Source organism: Photinus pyralis, unplaced genomic scaffold, assembly GCF_008802855.1.
Source record: "Photinus pyralis isolate 1611_PpyrPB1 unplaced genomic scaffold, Ppyr1.3 Ppyr1.4_LG9, whole genome shotgun sequence".
NCBI classification, from domain to species: Eukaryota; Metazoa; Arthropoda; class Insecta; order Coleoptera; family Lampyridae; genus Photinus; species Photinus pyralis.
The window spans coordinates 9,921,490-9,942,584 of record NW_022170878.1 but is presented as its reverse complement, the minus strand read 5'-3'; the positions used below and the strand labels follow the sequence as shown (position 1 = coordinate 9,942,584).

At 41.1% G+C, this 21,095-nt stretch overlaps 3 protein-coding genes and 1 long non-coding RNA gene across 5 annotated transcripts; 2 read left to right on the top strand and 2 right to left on the bottom strand.

Moving 5' to 3' along the window:
- The first annotated feature begins 605 nt into the window (after nucleotides 1–605).
- On the top strand, nucleotides 606–4,705 carry LOC116180303 (failed axon connections). The gene is made up of 4 exons (XM_031500217.1): nucleotides 606–968; nucleotides 1,522–1,659; nucleotides 1,713–2,003; nucleotides 3,902–4,705. Exons 1-4 carry the CDS (start codon nucleotides 645–647, stop codon nucleotides 3,971–3,973), a joined length of 825 nt encoding a protein of 274 aa, XP_031356077.1. The 5' UTR covers nucleotides 606–644; the 3' UTR covers nucleotides 3,974–4,705.
- On the bottom strand, nucleotides 4,656–6,064 carry LOC116180304. Its single transcript, XR_004147105.1, has 3 exons — nucleotides 5,673–6,064; nucleotides 4,785–5,486; nucleotides 4,656–4,735 (listed from the first exon to the last, which is right to left on the bottom strand). It is a non-coding gene; the product is annotated as an uncharacterized LOC116180304 (long non-coding RNA).
- A 1,687-nt stretch (nucleotides 6,065–7,751) lies between these two features.
- LOC116180301 (probable leucine--tRNA ligase, mitochondrial) lies at nucleotides 7,752–14,133 on the top strand. The gene is made up of 8 exons (XM_031500213.1): nucleotides 7,752–9,729; nucleotides 9,776–9,988; nucleotides 10,708–11,914; nucleotides 11,962–12,135; nucleotides 12,981–13,172; nucleotides 13,227–13,459; nucleotides 13,505–13,729; nucleotides 13,777–14,133. Exons 1-8 carry the CDS (start codon nucleotides 9,640–9,642, stop codon nucleotides 14,002–14,004), a joined length of 2,562 nt encoding a protein of 853 aa, XP_031356073.1. The 5' UTR covers nucleotides 7,752–9,639; the 3' UTR covers nucleotides 14,005–14,133.
- Nucleotides 14,066–18,153, bottom strand: LOC116180302 (UDP-glucuronosyltransferase 2B1-like). 2 transcript variants are annotated; one of them, XM_031500214.1, is made up of 4 exons: nucleotides 17,280–18,153; nucleotides 14,722–14,944; nucleotides 14,459–14,678; nucleotides 14,066–14,411 (listed from the first exon to the last, which is right to left on the bottom strand). In XM_031500214.1, the coding sequence occupies exons 1-4, from the start codon at nucleotides 18,096–18,098 to the stop codon at nucleotides 14,126–14,128; spliced, it is 1,548 nt and encodes a 515-aa protein (XP_031356074.1). In that variant the 5' UTR covers nucleotides 18,099–18,153; the 3' UTR covers nucleotides 14,066–14,125. The 2 variants fall into 2 exon arrangements, with proteins under 2 accessions (XP_031356074.1, XP_031356075.1); XM_031500215.1 differs by having other exon boundaries at nucleotides 17,355–18,153.
- Nucleotides 18,154–21,095: the final 2,942 nt, after the last annotated feature.

Genomic DNA, 21,095 nt, shown 5'->3' with positions numbered 1-21,095 from the left:
GCCATCGGACTTCTCTCTGCCTAGGTTTGTGCCGAGCGAGCCGAAGGCGAGTGCATTTCCGATTATGCTGTTACGATGAGTTCGGCATAATCTCTTATTGTGATTTGAATGTGTAGCCTCTGCCATTGTCCATTGTATTCGGCTTTATACAATAACGACCCCTAAAGCGCCTTGCCCTTTTGTTTAAAACCGAATTTATCTAATAACTGTTATTTGAGCTGAATTGTGGCGTTCTTCAGCGTAGGGGTGTGTAAGTAATTCAATACATGCAATGCGCAGGGGACGTACTTTCCCTACCGCTCACGTAATGTGTATACCTGAGAAGTTCTGGTCTCGTGTCTACGGAAGCCATTTATTAACGTTAACGCTAAGTCGCTAATTAATTAGCCAACCGTCAACTCGACGCTTTAGTTGGGCCTAGTCCGTCGAAAAATGCCCAAAACCACTGGCATAGATTCCGTGATCAATACATTCGGTGCTGTTGTACCGATGGGGGTCAACACCCCTTCCAGACGCGCGCCTGCCCTTCATTCGGGTGTCTGACTTGTTACCATAGCAACAACCCCAGGCCCTTTCCCTTACGCACCACCCTCTTGCGGCACGTTACTAAACCGTTGCGTCTTTTACAGAATGTGGATCACAAAATGAAATTCCGCTCCAAAAAGGGGCAGCTGCCCTTCATCGAACTGAACGGCGAGGAGATCGCCGACAGCCAGATCATCATCAAGGAGCTGACGCAGAAGTTCAACAACGATCTGGACGCCGCGCTCTCCGCCGAACAGCGCAACATCGCGCACGCGACGATTTCGATGGTCGAAAATCACCTCGTGTGGGTCGTCATGTGGTGGCGCACCAAATTTCCCGATCAGGTCCTCAAGGGGTACAAAGTAAACTTGCAGCACGCCCTTGGGACGAGAATACCGAACGGCATCCTTAACTTTCTCTTTAAATTCGCGTTCGGACGCAAGGTAAGGATCGACGACGGATTCTGTGCTTGAAATACGTAGAGGGTGCTCCGTTATATCGCCACTTATTTCTTATAAGCATGGCATGAGTAGTCCTCCCGATCAATACCACATAAACACCTGTAGCTGAAGAAGCCCCAATTATGAGCCAATCACCTACTTTCTTTTGCGTTCTCAATATTTGCTTAATTAATTAAGCGTTTATGTAGCGCAATTGTCACGCGTTTTAAATAATTATGGGCTCTGTTTGTAGATTTCGTCAAACTTGCATTGATCTCTAGTCATTTAGGCGCTACAACTGTAATTTTCGGGCAATTAGTATCTTAAGCGCAACTGTTTTGCGTTCTCTTATGCGTTCAAGATTTAGATAATTTGCGTTCGCTCCACGATTTTGCAAAGAGACGCAGCACTCATCTGCATGTTGGTCGGGTTACAATTCAAATGCAACTACTTGCATCCTGTAGTATGAGCGGTGATGTGGTAGAGTGCATGTTTTTTCCAGTGTTGTGTTGTTACGAGATGATTTAATTATATATTGACGCGTTAGTGGTTACAGGGCTCAAAGAAGGTGAAGGCGCAAGGGATGGGCGTCCACTCCGCCGACGAAATCAACGAATTCGGACAGGGCGATCTCAAGGTGCTCTCCGACATGCTCGCCGACAAACCCTTCTTCTTCGGCGACGAGCCCACGACGGTAGGCTTTTCGTTGATACTCGCAAGCTCTCGTTAAACGTTGTCGGTTTGCAGTTGGACGTCGTCGCCTTCTCGAATCTCGCTCAGATCTACTTCATCGACAAGGAGGTCAGCTACCCGCTTCGCGACTACATGACGGAGCACTGTCCCAATTTGGTCGGGCTGGTGAATCGCATGAAGGAGCGCTGCTTCCCCGACTGGGACGATATCTGCGCGACTCTCGACCTCAACTCGCACCTTCCCAAGCCGGTCGAGGACGAGGGTAAGGATAAGGAGGGCTGCAAGGAGGAGAAGGAGGGCGATAAGGAAATGGAGCCCGAGGATAAGGATATTGAAAAGGAAAAGGTTAGCAGACCCCCTCCTTTTTTCATTCTCTCTATAAAAAGACGTTGACTACAGTAACGTACAGTAAAAAAAAACTTTCAGTGGAGCGTGTGCAGGTTTACTACATATTACTGTGTGCGATTCAGATCCCTGAAAGCGAGAAAGGCTTATAAAGCCTATTTTCGCATATTACCCCGCCCGCAGACGGTCGACAATTAAAATAAAAAATCATTCTCCATCATTTTTAACCCTTTTTTGTGCTTGTGTAGAATAAATGCTTGTTTTCCTTCCCGCTATTTCTAGATATTACTGTGTGCTATGGCATGCGGGCACTGCGCCACTCACAAGTTGACTCGGTGTCGATTCAGATTCATTAGACAAATTTTGATTAACACCTGAAATAAATTGGCAATTATGGATTCTACAGGCCACATTCTATAAGAAAATTCTTTTTCCGGGTCGATCTGAGACAATTTTTTTTCGGGGCTCAAAAAAAGGCAGTGTATAATCTTCCTTTTTTACCAAAAATCGACTACACCAAAATTTCTCGAGAAATCATTTTTTCTTATTAATTTGGGTGCGTAGAATCCAAAACAACTCGTACTTTTTCGATCAGACTTCTCAATCAAAAGTTATAAACTAGAAACCAATTTCGAAAAAAAATTCAAAGGGTTGTAACTTTTGAACCAGTAGCCCAATCTTGGAACTGTTTGAAATTATGGATTCTACAGGCCACATTCTATAAGAAAAATTTTTTTCCGGGTCGATCTGAGTCAATTTTTTCTTCGGGGCTCAAAAAAAGGCAGTGATTAACCTTCCTTTTTTACCAAAAATCGACTACACCAAAATTTCTCGGGAAAACACTTTTTCTTATTAATTTGGGTACGTAGAATCCAAATCAATTCGTACTTTTTCGATCAGACTTCTCAATCAAAAGTTATAGACTAGAAACCAATTTCGAAAAAAAATTCGAAGGGCTGTAACTTTTGAACCAGTAGCCCAATCTTGGAACTGTTTGAAATTATGGATTTTACAGGCCACATTCTATTAGAAAAATTTTTTCCGGGTCGATCTGAGACAATTTTTTTCTTCGGGGCTCAAAAAAAGGCACCTTCCTTTTTTACCAAAAATCTACTGCACCAACATTTCTCGTTAAAACACTTTTTCTTATTAATTTGGGTACGTAGAATCCAAATCAATTCGTACTTTTTCGATCAGACTTCTCAATTAAAAGTTATAGACTAGAAACCAATTTCGAAAAAAAATTCAAAGGGCTGTAACTTTTGAACCAGTACACAATTGATTGACAAAGACAAAAATTTAATCGGCGCATATAAAAGAATCCCTGAAAGCGAGTAAGGCTTACAAAGCCTATTTTCACATGTTACCCCGCACGCAGACGGGCGACAATTAAAATAAAAAAATCATTCCCTATCATTTTTAACCCTTGTTTGGGCTTGTGTATAATAAATGCTTGTTTTCCTTCTCGCTACATGCTACATCTAGATATTACTGTGTGCAATGGCATGCGGGCACTGCGCCACTCACAAGATGACTCGGTGGTCATCGATTCAGATTCATTAGACAAATTTTGATTAACACCTGAAATAAATTGGCATGAAACTTCTATCTGGGTCGCACTTTGGATTCGAATAAACACAATTGATTGACAAAGACAAAAATTTAATCGGCGCACATAAAAGAATCCCTGAATGCGAGAAAGGCTTACAAAGCTTATCTTCACATATTACCCCGCACGCAGACGGTCGACAATTAAAATAAAAAATCATTCCCTATCATTTTTAACCCATTTTTTGGGCTTGTGTAGAATAAATGCTTGTTTTCCTTCCCGCTATATCTAGATATACTGAAGCTGAAAGATTTGAATTGGAATTTAAGTAATTTGAAATATCTTGCAGGCTGATGAAAAAGAAAAGGAGCAGGAGAAGGAGAAGGATATAGAGGAGAACAAAGAGAAGGAGGGTAAATGAAGAGGTTGTAAGTTTCCAAATCTTTCTATGTCCCCCATGTCCTAAAATCGAACAGTTATGATTTTCAAGAAAGTTCGTGCAAGTTGTAGTTTTAAGAGTCATTTTATATTTAACCGTTTTTTATAAATCGACTTACGTAGCTTCCGTTTCACTTCTCATTTTGTAATTTAATGTATTGGACAAAAATATTTCGTTATCGTAAGGGATATTTGTATAAATAAATAGCTAGATTTTTTATTGTAAGCAGTTGTATGTTTGCGAAGTGACAGACGGCGCGCCGTCATGAAATGGGGCCGCCCTCTGCGACTTGTACATGTTAGTGCAGTCTTTAATGTACGAAATTATTACCCCAAGTAGCGTTTGCATTTTCTATATTCATTGTACTCATTCCACATTGCATCACGACAACAACAAAACTAACATTAGCTTAAAGAAGACAAGACAAATTGTAACAACATTTGTATTTTGTAGATTTTTTGTATTTTTTTAAGACCATAATTTTAAGATTAATTGCTAAGAAATTTTTCTATCCATCGCTAAATTGTAAATTCGTTGAAAGTGGTAAAAAAAAGAAGTTGCAGCAGTTTTTCTAAAGCTCAAAAAAGAGTAGATTAATTGATTAATTAGCGTGTTAAAATTTAATTTTAAGTAGATTTTATTATTGTATGTTTATTGGACAAATGTGTTGTATGCTATTACAATTTAAATAAATATACAGTAATTTTAGGAGAACTTCTCCCTAGATTTGGCTGCCCAAACTACCTACAAGAATCCCATGTTATTTTCTTCCTTCAAATCTCTTAAACGTCACCTTCAAGATCGCTTTTACATCTATTTTACCCCTTTCCTACGCATCCTGTCTCCTACAATCCTTTCTTACACGTCCTTGAGATATAATTCATCATGATAGCCTTCCATTTCTCTCATTTCAATATTTTTCTTCACTTTTTCTTTACTGCGCCCTCAAGGTTTTTTTCTCCATCATTTTCAGCGCCTCTTTCTCCACCTACCTGTCGTTCACGCTTTTCTCAAATAATCCAGCGCGTCCCCTCCCCCTCCATTACAAGACTGTATTGACGCCTCCTTTAGATCGCTTTCACTCACTCTTCCACTGGCTCCCTTCATTTTTCCTTGCGATTCCCAACGTTAGGTGTTTCCTCTTTATGTATTTTTTGCATTATCAGACCACACCTTTCTTTACACGAACCTCGCCTCTTCACGCATTCTTTATGAAGACATCACGTCCCTTCTATTCTTTTTCCCGCGATTCTTTTACGTCCCTTCCCTCTGGACGACTTTTAAGGTTATCTTTGCTTGTCTTTCACTTCCTTATATCTTTATCATGACCCCTTGGTGATACGTTCTTCCTAAAAACGTTTTTCCGCTCGCGAGCGTTTTTTTCTGTTCCTGAGCGCTTTTTCCATGCTTTTTCCGCTCGCGGGCGTTTTTTTCCGCTCATGAGGACTTTTCCCGAGCGCTCGCTAATTGGACTGGTTGACAAATTCAGGAGTTCCTTTTGATAACAATACGCATTTATTAAAAGAACAATACTTTAAATGGTTCACGACAACTTTAGAATCTCCCAGTTAAAGTTTTAACTGTAATGATACAATAGGTCAAATTTCCTTTTTACAAGTTTACAACGAATCGTACAGCTGTCGATTGAAATTTACAAAATAATACAAAATTTACAACTAACCTTTTATTTACAATTCCTTCCTCGATGTGGAAATATGTCATTCTTACAGTTAATTTTTAATTCCGCCTTGTATATACAACTTGCGACGATACATACAGTTTTGAGAGTTGGCAACTATGCAATTTCTAACGTGGGAAAAGCTGCCTGCGCCATCTAAAAAGCACGAACGGGAGTTACGTTTAATAATAATAATAATAACTTTATTCCCTATAAAGACAAATCTTTAGCATTTGGTGTTGAATGGCGGTCGTGAACGCGTCGCTCCATAAATGTTTGTTGCTCTTTTGTGTTATTTCATGCAGGTTTGTTTTTGATATTTACTTGGTTTAACCGTAATGCAGAATCATGTGTGATACCGTTATGCTATTGTTTGTAATTGTTTACGTTTTTGGTGTAATGTTTGCTTAATTTGTATTTATTAATGTTGATTACTTGGTCTTGTCCCTGAAGTAACATTCATATAAGTTTTGATAATTTTATTTTAATATGTGGAAATTACCGATTCGTTTGATGTATGTACTGACTTATTGTTTGTAACTAACCATTTTCTCCGTGAATGAAGCAGTCACGGGGGTGGTAAAAACTGTGGTCAAAATTGAAGTACGACACCTAATTCCGTGATTGTCTTCGACATCCAACTGTAGGCTCAAAACCAGGGGCGGGCTACCCATCTTGCAGGAGCGAGATTACGCTAATCAAAGCTCTTCAGTTTAGATCTATGTGCGATAAATGAGTGGCGATTCGATAATTTCCACATATCTTGTTTTGTTAAATTTGCCTACAAGGTCATGTAATTTTCCATCTTGCTTTTAACAAAAGGACTTTATTGCACCAAAGATGAGTCACATCCTGTGTATTTCACCCTTTCTTAGAATCTTGGTTCCTGCTTACCTGACCCATAATTCCCAAAATTTGTTTTTAACCCCTATAATGTTACCTCTTGAAGTTTACCTGCTACTTTTTGTGATGTTATAATTTGATGTTACGCATTCACATCATTACAAGCAATTAATTTTACTACACAATTTAATATTAATTTGACGGTTGGTTTTTTTATTTGTAAGTTCTTTTTTTCCAGCCTATTTCTATTTTTATTCGGTGAACTACGATTTTCAAAGTTTAGTTTTGCAATGTAATTTATTTCGACTTAAATTTCCGATCATTCACAATTTTAATAATTGCGATCATTATTAAACAAAGTTTTCACAATTTGAGTGCTTTATTTTACGTTTCTTCCCTACTGTGCTTCAGGTCAAAGCGTTGTCTACAACTAACGTACGTAAGAGCAGGGCCGCCCAGAGGGGGGGACAACTGGGGCGATTTGCCCCAGGCCCCCGATTTCAAAGGGCCCCCGTGTTGGCCGTGGATCTGTGAGGATGAATGAAACAGCAATAGAGTTGCCGTTGCCACATTTTCATTTGTACGGCTGATGATTTTTTGCGAAGAATAGAAAATGACAACATGTGGCTGTTCTCGGTAAAATAATGCGGTAAATCACTTGTCGGCATAATAAACAAGTAGTAATAGTAGTGTTTATAACCAATTGTAGATTGTAGAACATAACATATGCCAGTAAATTTCTAAAATAACATTTTCTTTGAAATTTTTTCTATTCCAAAACAGGGCCCCAAAATTTACTTTGTCCCAGGCCCCTGAAATTGTCTGGGCGGTCCTGCGTAAGAGGGTCCTGCCTTAGATGTTTGATCACGTGCCAGGTTTCAAATTTAAGCGGGATCTTGTTTAGGAGAGAATAGTCATTCGGGTGGCCATTTTTAAACGTTGCCGGGTTGACTATTTCCGTGTTTTTGTAGTGTGAAGTTAGTGTAAAACCTGGGGATTAAGTACACTACAATACTATTACTATTGTTTGGATTGGAAATTTCGGATGATTGATTGAGAAATATGGGCTGGCTCCTCTGTTGGTCACCACCCTTTTTTATTGGCGAAAAATGAGCATTGCCATAAGCTCAATTTGAACGGGTTATTATTGAAATTTAGTTTATCGTCTAGGTAATTCCTTAGGTAAAATTTTACTTTTAAGTTCGGTAATCCCGAAATACAACGACAGTGGCTTCCTACAACCATGCCAACTAATGCCATTACGAGAACAGTCACGAGTAGTAGTTTGATCATTTTCAATTCTGTATATGTTTCACAACGGAAAGGTCGCGCTTTTATAGCACATTCAAGAGGCGCGGAATCTTATCGAATTTCGTTCATCACAGATTATCTTATACCTTTGAAGTGTTTGTTACTGAAATACGTTCTAATTTGGGTTTTATTCGTAGAAGCGTTTCATTAAAAGCCATCTAATGACATTAAAGTTAATGGAAACAGTCGCTTAATTTTCTTCTTGACAAGAGGTCCATGTGCAAATTTCATCTGATTTAATTTCTGCGTTCACAAACTGATTAGCATGCACGTAAGCGCTTGTGCGTCCTGGGTTACACTCAAATGCTTAAACCCGAAATAATTACTACTGATTTCATAGTTCCACACCCGTCTGTAGCAACGCAATTTTGACGCACCTTCCAATTTGGGGCTTTGGGCACTTTTTAAAAGATAGTAAATAAAGCGGCGCATACAGAAAATTAATATGACTTTTGGCAGTGTACTTTAGACATTAAGGATGTAAAAAACTGAAAAACTTCTTTTTTTATATTCGATTTGACCTAGGAAGCTATTCAGTCAAGAATTTGGTAACTGGCTTTTCTTGGGAAGCTCTTTTTTTCTCCTCGGTCTATTTTTATTTTTATTCGATGAACTATGCAAAAATATGCGTAGTGGTCTATACAATGGAATTTTTACCAAATGATAAGGTACTACATAGATAACTATTTTTGTTTCAAGTGTTTTGTTATTATGATCGTGATATCAGATTATTTTAAGTTACACAACCATGAAATAAATAGTACGTGTCCTATATTGACGATGTTGGCTTGTTATCTTTAAATCTTAATTTCAAACTTCTGCCGTTGCAGAAAACGGGAGTGTAGGTAAAGAGGCAGGGTAACGAAACAGGCCCGTGACCAAGATGAAGTAGCAGGATTGGCAAGTATTCTTCTAGGTGGGGCCTTGAAAACGAGGAGTCAGGAGCTGATGCCCCAAAATCCTCAACACTTTCGGACTTTCTTCAGTTTTTCGCCAATATATCTCCTACATAACGCATCCTAGCGAAAACTTTACAACAAGACCACCTAATGAAAATATCACAAAAATGTAGTTCATCGAGTATTTTTGTTTCCTTTGCCTTTTATAAGTTATAACGGAATTGGGAGAGGGAGGTTAGTAAGGGCAGTTTCTATCGAAGGACCTCTAGGATGCGCGGGAGTTTACTTGGAGTTCCGGAAACCCGAGAAATGCGCACAGAATGGTTTGGGCGACCCTTGAAATCCTAATAGTTTTGAAGCATTCCTCGTAACACCTTTAAAAATCCTTAAAGATTAAGACTTCAAGGCTCGTTTAGAATGCGCTAATTAATAAAGACTAAAACACTCTAGAAGGCTGTTAAATGCTGTTGAAATTATTTTTGTGACTCTTGAAACTTTTTCAGGGATAATGATACGTTTTAAACGCACTAAAAACTCTTCGCGACTCGAATATTAAGTCGGTTAAAGCTTTTGAAGATTTTTATAATGAGTCTCAATCTCAATTGATCTTGAAGGCTTTTGAACACTCATCAAGCTGAACATTTTTGCTACTTTATTTGAGAGCACCCTGTGTATTAGCTTTAATTATGCAAAGTAGTTCTTTTATTTGCGATTAGTTCTTCTATTCAAGGATAGTAGTTCAGCTGTATTAAAAGTAGTTGTACGTGGGTGGACAATTTTAGAGTTTTTTTAAATTAAAATGTGCAAATAATTTAACGTAAAAACAGCAGTACACGCTTAAATAAGCGTAATACCTCCCAAAAAAACTTCGGGCTTCATGAATTACCGGGGACCTACATCAAAAGTGAGGTTACGCCATGATTTTGAAACTGCAGCGATTAGTGGCGAAGACTTATAAGGGCCCGTTAATTATTCGCTCGCGTTTGTTGAGCGGAAACCGCCTATTGGTAGGAATCGCAGGATTACATAGTTTGGTTACGCGCACTTTTTTAGAACGACGATCTTACGCCCGAGGTCAAGCACGAGATCGAGAAGCGCTGGAAGTCGCGATTAAAGTTTAGAGAGTACGACGAGAAGTCCGCGCTGGAAAAGTACTACGTGCTCTCGATGTTTCCGTATCCCTCCGGAAATATGCACATGGGCCACGTACGCGTGTATACGATTAGCGACACGATCGCCCGATTTCAACGTATGAACGGTAAAAATGTGAGTTAGTCCCCGAGTGGCCGCACTTGTACTTCCGACAAGGGAGTCATGTCTTTAATAAACAGTCGTCTTCTTTTATTATTTGTTTCAGAAGTGTTTTGTTTCGATTTATCTTTGCGTCTCTTTCTTGAGGATATGGTGTGGTATTGTTGATCCCGAGGTCGATCCATAACGTCATGATTTCTGAAAGAGTTGAGGAAAGAGTTCTTAGGGCAGAAAGTTTTGGGGAAGAACATATCATCGGGTATACCCCCAGTATACTAAGGACTTATGACAGTTGTAGGGAAATTTATCTCCTTTCCTGGGTGTTATTCCATACCTCCCAGATCCCCCCTTTGGTATTGTCGATCCATACCACCATGATTTTTGAAAAGAGTTGAAGAAAGAGTCCTTAGGGCAGAACGTTTTGAGGCAGAACATATCATCGGGTATACCCCCAGTATAATAAGGACTTATGACAGTTGTAGGGAAATTTATCTTCTTTCCTGGGTGTTATTCCATACCCCCCAGACCCCCCCTTTGGTATTGTCGATCCATACCATCATAATTTTTGAAAAGGGAAAAAAGAAGATTGAATGTTCATTTCTTTCTTTCTTGAGAGAGGTGTGTGTGTGGGGGGGGTTCTTGGAAAATATTCTATATAAAACACTGTGTCTCGGAAACTTTGCAACCCCTTTTGGAAGATTTTCTAGGAAAAACTGATAACATGGTCCATTTAGGTAATACATCCTATTGGGTGGGATGCGTTCGGTCTTCCGGCGGAGAACGCGGCGATCGAAAGGAAGGTGGCACCCGACGAATGGACCGAGCAAAACATCGCCCACATGAAGGAGCAGCTGCGTCAGCTCGGCTGTACCTTCGAGTGGAACCGCGAGTTGGCGACCTGCGATAAAAATTACTACAAGTGGACGCAGGACCTATTCCTCAAGTTGTACGACAACGGGCTCGTGTACCAAAAGGAGGCGCACGTTAATTGGGACCCGGTCGATCAGACGGTGCTCGCGGACGAACAGGTCGACGAAAACCAGCGATCGTGGCGTTCGGGCGCTAAAATTGAACGAAAGCTACTGAAACAGTGGTTTGTGCGTACAACGCGCTTCGCTCGTGACCTCTACGAGGGACTCGACGACCCCGCACTTAGAGACTGGCACGACATTATTAAAATACAAAAACACTGGATCGGGGAATGTAATGGGGTCGCGTTCGATTTTCCGATCGTTAATCACGACCCTCTTCGCCTGTGGACACCCCACCCCGAGCGAGTGACCTGCGCGAAATTCGTCGCAGTTTCACAAGGACACTCGCTCGCGCGGCACGAAGGGGCGCCACTTACCCCCGGCACGAAAAGACTCGAACTCACCGCGACTAATCCATTTAACGGCGACTCACTACCGATCTTTGTAACCGATCTGGTCGACTACCACGAAGGTTGTGACACTCGCATCGGCTTACCGATAAGCTCCGAGCGCGATCGGGAATTTTGCGACCGTTTCAAAATCGCATACGACTCGCGAGATTCGCCGATCGACGTTGCGGTCGTGTGCGACAGGGCGCGCGAGTTGGGCGCCGGCGGGTACTGGACCAGCGCGAAGCTACGCGATTGGCTCATATCCAGGCAACGGTACTGGGGAACGCCGATTCCCATCGTCCACTGCGAAACGTGCGGGCCGGTTCCCGTATCCCAACTGCCGGTCGAGCTTCCCAAGCTGACCGGCAGGTGTTTGGCCGACGAGTCCGATTGGGTCAACACGCCGTGCCCCAAGTGCGGATCGAAGGCGCGACGAGAAACCGACACGATGGACACTTTCGTCGACAGCTCCTGGTACTACTTGCGCTACCTAAACGTGAAAAAGGACGGCATGTTCGATGTCGAGAGAGCGAGGACCATGATGCCTGTCGACTTGTACGTTGGTGGAAAAGAGCACGGTTTGTTTAAAGATTGTTTTGCGTCGGCTAATCGACACGTTCTTCAGCGACACTCCATTTGTACTACGCGCGGTTTGTTAGTCATTTTTTGTACTCGTTGGGCCTGCTTCCTGAGAAAGAGCCTTTCAAGCGATTATTGGTACAAGGAATGGTCATGGGGAGGAGCTTTCGGATTAAAGGAAGTGGGCAATATGTACATGGTGATCGAGTACAAATTGTAGGTATGTAAATGTTAACGGATGTTATATTTCTTTATTCACCCTGGTCATGAACACCCTGTATAGAGAGAGCGAGAGAGAGAGAGAGAGAGAGAGAGAGAGAGAGAGAGACTAGGCTATTTAAAAAAATAACAAATTGTGCATTTCAAATTTTACAAAGAAGAAAAAGCAAAGCGTTCAAGCAAAACAAAAAGAGGTTCCGCACCTACCTACATATAACGTTTTAAAAATTTAGATCAAATTACTGGGGCAGACCCCCGGTCCTACATTCTTCCCCTATAAAGTAAGGTCTTAGTGCTAAGGGTCACTTACACCTTTCTTTTTCGATAGAGTTTAGGGCTGAACGTTATAAGGGTGAACTCATCGAATTATGTCGGGGTAGCGGACCATCGGAAAAGTTTCGCCCCTCGAACTCGAGGCATCTGTAATAATTTGGTGAACTTTTTCGGCGCCGAAAAAAAATTATTAACGGAAATGCTGTGGTTTTGAGTTCAGGAAGACATTAAAAAATACTTTTCAGAGCTTGTAAAAATTTTCGAGCTTAATTTTATAGCTCGATCAAGTGGATTAATTAAAATCTTTTTGTTTCTTAAATAAAATGCACGTTTTGAAAAGGACCGAAGAATTCGAAAAATTAAAAAAATCGAAAAATGTGAATATTAAAAATACCAAAAATTAAAAATATTTGGAATATTTGAAAAATACAGAAACAATTAAAAAACCCTAGCAAATGTTCAGAAAAGTATTTTTCCTCAGCAAAGAAGTATAAAATTAGGGTTACGCAAAAATTGCAAATCAAAAAGTTTAATAAATTCAAAAAATTAGAAAAACGGTTTAGTCCATTCCAGATGCAAAACGGCACAAGGCGATTCACAAAGACACAAATGAAGCGGTGGTCGTAACATGGGAGAAAATGAGCAAATCGAAGTACAACGGCGTCGACCCCTCAAACATGTTCGAAGAGTACGGGGTCGACACCACTCGCCTTCTAACATTGGCCGACGTCGCGCCTACGTCACACCGCAACTGGAACAGTAGCAGTAAGTTGTACGCATGCGCGCCGTTCGTTTACTAAACCGTCGCCGTAAGCGCAGCGTTCCCGGGAGTTTTAAACTGGCAAAAACGCCTCTGGCTGACCGTACAGGAGTTCCTTAGTTACCGCCAGTCGCCACCGCCCACGATCGGCGACGAGGAGTTCAAGCGACACGACGATTACCTTTTCGACTCCCGAAATTACTACGTCAAGGGTGCCAACTTTAATTTCAACGCCGCCTACCAATTCAACGTGGTCATATCGAAAATGCAGGGACTGACGAACAGTTTGAGGGTAAGCCGCGAGGTGGCGCACGATCGATTAACCCCTAGCTTTCAGAAGGTACCGCCGGCGCTCTTCGCGCGCAGTTTGCAGTTTGAGCGCGCGCTGGGCGACCAGCTGATTATCATCGCTCCGATGGCGCCGCACTTCGCGTCCGAGCTGTGGGAGGCGTACGCCTCCGCCGAGAACCGTCTAAGCAGGGAGGTGCGGTGGGACAAGGGCGTCTTCGAACAGAGTTGGCCAGTCGTCGATTACGACTACGGTTTAGATCTCATCTGTCAGGTATGCGGTGGGTCTTCGAGATGGACTGTTATCCCATTCGATTTTAGGTGAATGGCGCCGAGTGTTGCGTGGTGAAAATTCCCAGGCGGAGATTAGAGGCGTTGAGCAAAGAGGAGGTTTTGGAAATCGCGTTGCAACAGAAGGAGGTGGAGGAGGCGTTGCGTAGGAGGCAGTATGCGAAGTTTGCCTACAGGTTGCAGCCTAGCTATGAAGGGTTAATTAATATTGTCGTTCCGAAAGGGGCGGAGCCAGTTCCTGTTGTAAATAAATGTTAATGACGTTTTTATTGTCAGCTCACAGGATTTTTCACATTTTCTGTGGGAAAAATTTTGGAAAAACTGTTTTTGGTTTTATTTGGATCAGACAGACAGATAGACGAACCAGTGATAAATAATTCTATTGAATTTTTTTTTCGTTTTTCTTCCTTCGGCAGGTTAGCAAACCAATGAACCATCGAACGATGTAAAACACAAGAAGACCAACAATCACCATCACACTCGCTATCACAGCAAGTACATCCAGAAGCAGATATTGATACCAAGGTACGTCCAACAGAGGGCTGCGTAGGTGTGATGCTCCCTTGTGGCGTATCACGTACTCGGTCCACCAGACGGCTCGTTCCAGTCCAGTCATCGGTTGGTCTTGGGCCAAAGCCGCCAGCTCTTTCGCTTTGTTTCGAAACCTACAACGGAATCTTTCAGCCTAAGAACCGGCATCGATCCCAGGTACCTCGTATTTTGGGCCACCTCCAAAATTTTTGCCTTAAATTCATCCTTCGTCACCGTCGCGTAATCGACGATCAACCCGGTGCCTCCAATCTCCATTCGCTTCACGTTCCCCGTTTGGTCTCCGTAAAATGGCACACCAAGAATCGGAACGCCGGAATACATCGCCTCCTCCAGCGACTGCAGCCCGCCCTGGGTTATGAACAGTTTGATGTTCGGATGTCCTGCAAAGGCGATGTGATTGCGTTCGAAGAAAATGTCGCTTACGTAAGACGTCCTGCTGAGGCAACCAGGGCGAGGTGATTACGTTGTCGGATAATCCGTCGAGGTGGGCCCCTTCGAATTTCCATAGGATGGTGTAGGGTAATTCGGCGAAGGTCGACAGTATCGTGCCGAGCAGTTCGGGCGGAAGATCTTTGCTTTTAACGTTCGAGCCCAGGCTGAAGTATACGAATCCGTGCTCCGCGTTGTCCAGTTTGTTCTTCAACTCCTGCGAAAATTGAGCTTATTCTTGCAAATAATATTATAAGCACTCAATAAATTTCTTGATCAAGAAAGTCAAAGATCTGCTACTTTTGAGAACTTTAAAATTTCGTGACATGGACTCGTGCTTATTTTCTTTATATGGACGCACTCATTAAATTTCCTGTTTAAGAAAGTCACTCAATAAATTTCTTGATCAAGAAAGTCAAAGATCTGCTACTTTTGAGAACTCTAAAATTCCGTGACATGGACTCGTGCGTATTTTCTTTAAATGGGCGCACTCGTTAAATTTCCTGTTTAAGAAAGTCAAAGATTTCCTATTTTTGAGAACTCTCAGTCTATGAAATGGACTCCGAATGCAAAAATCACGGCCATTTTCTTTAATTATAGGCACTCAATAAATTTCTTGATCAAGAGAGGCAAAGATCTGCTACTTTTGAGAACTCTAAAATTCCGTGACATGGACTCGTGCTTATTTTCTTTATATGGACGCACTCATTAAATTTCCTGTTTAAGCAAGTCAAAGATTTCCTATTTTTGAGAACTTTCAGTCTATGAAATGGACTCCGAATGCAAAAAAAACGCGGCCATTTTCTTTAATTATAAGCACTCGATAAATTTCTTGATCAAGAAAGTCAAAGATCTGCTACTTTTGAGAACTTTAAAACTCTGTGACACGGACTCGGCCTTATTTTCTTTAAATGGACGCGCTCATTAAATTTCCTGTTTAAGAAAGTCAAAGATTTCCTTTTTTTGAGAACTCTCAGTCTATGAAATGAACTCAGAATGCAAAAAACGCGGCCATTTTCTTTAATTAAAAGCACTCAATCAATTTCTGGATCAAGAAAGTCAAAGATCTGCTACTTTTGAGAACTTTAAAATTTCGTGACATGGACTCGTGCTTATTTTCTTTAAATGGGCGCACTCATTAAATTTCCTGTTTAAGAAAGTCAAAGATTTCCTATTTTTGAGAACTCTCAGTCTATGAAATGGACACCGAATGCAAAAAACGCGGCCATTTTCTTTAATTAAAAGCACTCAATAAATTTCTGGATCAAGAAAGTCAAAGATCTGCTACTTTTGAGAACTTTAAAATTTCGTGACATGGACTCGTGCTTATTTTCTTTAAATGGCCGCACTCATTAAATTTCCTGTTTAAGAAAGTCAAAGATTTCCTATTTTTGAGAACTCTCAGTCTATGAAATGGACTCCGAATGCAAAAAACGCGGCCATTTTCGTTAATTATAGGCACTCAATAAATTTCTTGATCAAGAAAGTCAAAGATCTGCTACTTTTGAGAACTCTAAAATTCCGTGACATGGACTCGTGCGTATTTTCTTTAAATTGACGCACTCAATAAATTTCTTGATCAAGAAAGTCAAAGATCTGCTACTTTTGAGAACTCTAAAATTCCGTGACATGGACTCGTGCGTATTTTCTTTAAATGGGCGCACTCGTTAAATTTCCTGTTTAAGAAAGTCAAAGATTTCCAATTTTTGAAAACTATCAGTCTATGAAATGGACTCCGAATGCAAAAAATCGCGGCCATTTTCTTTAATTAAAAGCACTCAATAAATTTCTTGATCAAGAAAGTCAAAGATCTGCTACTTTTGAGAACTTTAAAATTCTGTGACATGGACTCGTGCTTATTTTCTTTAAATGGACGCACTCGTTAAATTTCCTGTTTAAGAAAGTCAAAGATTTCCTATTTTTGAAAACTCTCAGTCTATGAAATGGACTCCGAATGCAAAAAACGCGGCCATTTTCTTTAATTAAAAGCACTCAATAAATTTCTTGATCAAGAAAGTCAAAGATCTGCTACTTTTGAGAACTTTAAAACTCTGTAACATGGACTCGTGCTTATTTTCTTTAAATGGGCGCACTAATTAAATTTCCTGTTTAAGAAAGTCAAAGATTTCCTATTTTTGAGAACTCTCGGTCTATGAAATGGACTGCGAATGCAAAAAACGCGGCCATTTTCTTTAATTATAGGCACTCAATAAATTTCTTGATCAAGAAAGTTAAAGATCTGCTACTTTTGAGAACTTTAAAATTCCGTGACATGGACTCGTGCTTATGTTCTTTAAATTGACGCACTCGTTAAATTTCTCGTTAAAGAAAGTCAAAGGTATCCTATTTTTGAGAACTCTTAGTCTATGAAATGGAGTCCGAATGCAAAAAACGCGGCCATTTTCTTTAATTAAAAGCACTCAATAAATTTCTTGATCAAGAAAGTCAAAGATTTTCTTTAAACGGACGCACTCATTCAATTTTTTGTTCAAGAATCCATGGCATGGAATGCACAACTCTGAATTGCCCAAAAGTCGCTTGGTTACTTATACTGAAGGTAGAGGTTTTATAGGTCTCATGTGTGATCCTCCGCCGATTTGGATTACGGTGGGAACGAGAGGTCGCACCTTGTGGAAGATCTGGTCGGTGTGGACGAAGAGCATGTCGGGTTTCGACATGAGCTCGACGATGCTCGGGTAGTCATCGCCAAAGTGATTTTGCACCAGGTGGTCGTGCATGCTGAAAATGTAGCGCGCAAAGAGCGGAAACAAGGGCATCGTGAGTACGGCTAGGAGCCTTTGCGGGAATGGCAACTGTTGATCGTATTGAAATATCGCATCGGGATACAGAATGGGATGGGTGGGATTGCCCATCAGTTTGTAATAATCGCTCGGCGCTTCCTGGGAGAACATCATGATGTAGGGGCACTTGAATTTGTGCACAAATCCGAAGAGTGCCGGCATAATCGACTCGATGATTATGAGGTCAAATTTCTCTTCGCCCCTGATCAGGGCCTGCACGCTTGGATGTCGCAACTGTTCGTCTTGTATGTCGATTGTACTTTTGTAAAAATCGATAGTCGCTCCAATGGGGTTGGTCTTGAACTTCAGCGCGTTCTTCATGATGTGCTCGTTCCATATTCGGTACGAGAAGTGCAGATCAATCTCGGTCAGGTTGGAGAGCTTGGGATCTCTCATTGGATCGGTCGTAAGCGCTGTAACTTCATGTCCTCGGAGCGATAACTCCCTGAAAAACGGTTGGAATACCACCTGGTGACTGATGGAGGGTGTTGGGACGACGCCCAAGATCTTCGCACTGTCGCCCACTCCCAAAAGTACCGCGAAACTGATCACCGCTACGCACGCGAACATTTCACAGACTTAACGTGAATCGAGGCCATTAGAACCACACGGACTCGCCCTTGACTGAAATAGCGAGGTGACGTAACACCACTTAACGAGAAAATTGAGATTGTTCAGGGAATGCGCAGTGGAATAAATAACGGGCGCCAGGCGGTCAATAATTGCTCTGATCAGGTCGTCTGCGTTTGGCAGTTAACAAAATTTGTTAGTTGACACCTATGGCAATCTTTCGGGTTTTTACTTGTCGCATCCAGAATGCCTTTTTTTGTGAGAAGAACATTATTATTCCCAGTGGATGTTAGACCATACGAAATTATCAGTAGCCCTCCGTTCGTGCTAGAAGAGAAAACGAGTGCTTCGAATGGCTGCGACGTAATTCATTTTCACTAAAGTCTAACTTAAGCATCTGGTACGAAGGGGCGTCTTTAAAGGGTCGCTGATAAGTCTGGAAACGGTCGATTACCGGAGAAAGTATATAAAATAGTTTTGGGGTTCTTCAATGTCTACTAGACAGTCATAATTTTAATTATACAGTGTTTTGACGTACCAAAATTGCATTTTGAATGGAACACCCTGTATATTATTCGATATTTCATCTAAGTGTTGTTCAAATGCTTCCGAAACCACGAGAATATTGTCCACGAATACTCCGCGATCGCCAAAACCCGAACGAAACCGGTCCGTCGAACGCATAAATGTCCAGGGGGCATTCCGCAGCTCGAAAGGCATCCTCGAAAATCGGAAAGTTCCGTAGAGTGTAGTCGGGCACGTTTTATCTCGATCTTCGCTGGCAGTCGGCACGTGTCAGTACTCTCACTGTAAGTCTGTTGTGGACTCGCGGAAGGGGTTCGCTCCTTTACTTGTTTTACATCTGGCTGCAAGGGTTGATACATAAAAAAAATGATCTTGTACCATCCAAGATAATAACAATAGTAGAAATAGTTAACTTTTGATGTTCCCATTGACAGAAAACTAAGCACGGCAAATATTAGGATATTTTAAGTAAACATCTCCATAGATACAGCATTTTTTTATGGAATGGTTTGAGAGGTTCCACCCTGTATATACAATGCACACATTTTTGAGAGTTGGCAACCATGCAATTTCTAGGTGGGAAAAAGCTGCCTGCGCCATCTAAACAGCACGGACGAGGTCACGTTTGGCATCTTGTCTTGAATGGCGGTCGTAAACGCGTCGCTCCATAAATGTTTTTTGTTATTTTGTGTTATTTAATGCAGGCATTTATTTATATGGTATTTGTGTTTTGTATGCCGCATTTTATATTTTTTGTGTGTTTCAATCTTTGTTTTTGAAATTTACTTGGTTTAACCGCAATGCATAATCACATATGTGATATCGTTATGCTATTGTTTACGTTTTTGGTGTAATGCTTGCTTAATTTATGTTTATTGATGTTGATTACTTGGTTTTGTCCCTGAAGTAACGTTCATATAAGTTTTGATCATTTAATTTTAATATGTGGAAATTCCCGATTCGTTTGATGTATGTACTGACTTGTTGTTTCTAACTAACATTTTCTCCGTGAATGAAGCAGTCACGGGAGTGGTAAAAACTGTAGTCAAAATTGAGCTACGACACCTAATCCCGTGATTGTCTTCGACTTTCAAACGTAGGCTCGAAACCCCGAAACCAGGGGCGGGCTACCCATCTTGCCGGAGCGGGATTACGCTAATCAAAGCTCTTGAGTTTAGAATTTATGTGCGATAAATGAGTTACGATTTGATTTGATCACAATTTGATATTAATTTGGGAAGTTCTTTTTTTCTCAGCCTATTTCTATTTTTATTCGGTGAACTACCATTTTCAAAGTTTATTTATGCAATGTAATTTATTTCGACTTAAATCATACAATTTGGATAACGAACCTTGTGCTGCCCTTTCTTCTGATGCGGAGACCTGGGTTGGTTTACAGTTCACGGAGATGATTCAGTGCAGTGGTGTAGTTGACGAGTGATGGCTGGGGATGCACCCTTAACTTGACAGCACAGATAACTCACTTGCAGGGGTACATCTTTAATGCCGCCTGATTTTTGGTCAGTACACAATTTTGGGGTCGAAAGAAGATACAGATACAGAAGCACGATACGATTACGAGGTGTTTGACTTATTCACGGAACGACGTAATTGTTTCTTTGCGTGTTTAATCCTAACGGAAAAGGCACTTTGGTGGTAATCTAACGGTCAATAATTTTACACGCCACCTTTCACTAAGGGTTGTGAAAAACAAATTAAAACTCACTGTCGCTGTAGTAATCCGAAATGGGAACTAGGACTCCTTTAAACGTAAACATCTCCCCTCTCTATAGTAAACTGACTTAAAATGCCTATTTCAAGATGGAAAGTAATGGAGATACTCCGTTAAATTGCATTGGTTCGCCAAATCTAAGGTGGTCTACAAAAAACGTTGATACAGCAGAAATTTACTTATCTCCTCAGAGGAACTCACAGCCTAGGATATGAAACCTTATATGACCCCTTTTTATCACGTAAAACGAAACTGTTTCCCGGCCATGGGGCGACATGTACAATTAAGAACGAAGGTGTCTCTCATAGACTCGGCAGAGATGACAAAAGACGGAAACCTCGACTGCATTTAACCTTTAAAATTTATTCTTCCGCTTTTTTAATAGAATAAAAACGCCCTCTCGTTACAGCTTGTATTAGTTCAATTTTATTTCAGAACTTCTATTGTAACAATAACATTTTAAAACATTTTCAGTGAGTAAAGTGCAACTTGCAGATTAACACTAGAAAGCGATGTGCAATCCGTTCTCCGATAAACGCCATTGCAGATAATACCAAACCAAAACAGAAAATAATAAAAATTCCATTCAAGTGCTCTAAAGATAGCGCCACCACGTCGTCTTCCTGCGGCAATTCCCTTTTTTTGAAGTCTTCGTATGATTTCCGATCTCTGTCTAGTTTATCGTACAACCCGCTTTCGGTCAATCTATCGATGATCATGTTTAAGCTGTCGATAATGGA

Excerpts from the sequence above, each read along its gene's own strand:
- LOC116180301 (XM_031500213.1), top strand. The coding sequence starts at position 9,640 with ATGATTTTGAAACTGCAGCGATTAGTGGCGAAGACTTATAAGGGCCCG. Across the intron at positions 11,915-11,961 it reads CGTTGGTGGAAAAGAGCACG|CGACACTCCATTTGTACTAC; the intron begins GTTTGTTTAAAG and ends CACGTTCTTCAG. Across the intron at positions 13,460-13,504 it reads GACTGACGAACAGTTTGAGG|AAGGTACCGCCGGCGCTCTT; the intron begins GTAAGCCGCGAG and ends CCTAGCTTTCAG.
- LOC116180303 (XM_031500217.1), top strand. The coding sequence starts at position 645 with ATGAAATTCCGCTCCAAAAAGGGGCAGCTGCCCTTCATCGAACTGAAC. Across the intron at positions 969-1,521 it reads AATTCGCGTTCGGACGCAAG|GGCTCAAAGAAGGTGAAGGC; the intron begins GTAAGGATCGAC and ends TAGTGGTTACAG. Across the intron at positions 1,660-1,712 it reads TCGGCGACGAGCCCACGACG|TTGGACGTCGTCGCCTTCTC; the intron begins GTAGGCTTTTCG and ends GTCGGTTTGCAG.
- LOC116180302 (XM_031500214.1), bottom strand. The coding sequence starts at position 18,098 with ATGTTCGCGTGCGTAGCGGTGATCAGTTTCGCGGTACTTTTGGGAGTG. Across the intron at positions 14,679-14,721 it reads GCCTCAGCAGGACGTCTTAC|GACATCCGAACATCAAACTG; the intron begins GTAAGCGACATT and ends TCGCCTTTGCAG. Across the intron at positions 14,412-14,458 it reads GAGGTGGCCCAAAATACGAG|GTTTCGAAACAAAGCGAAAG; the intron begins GTACCTGGGATC and ends ATTCCGTTGTAG.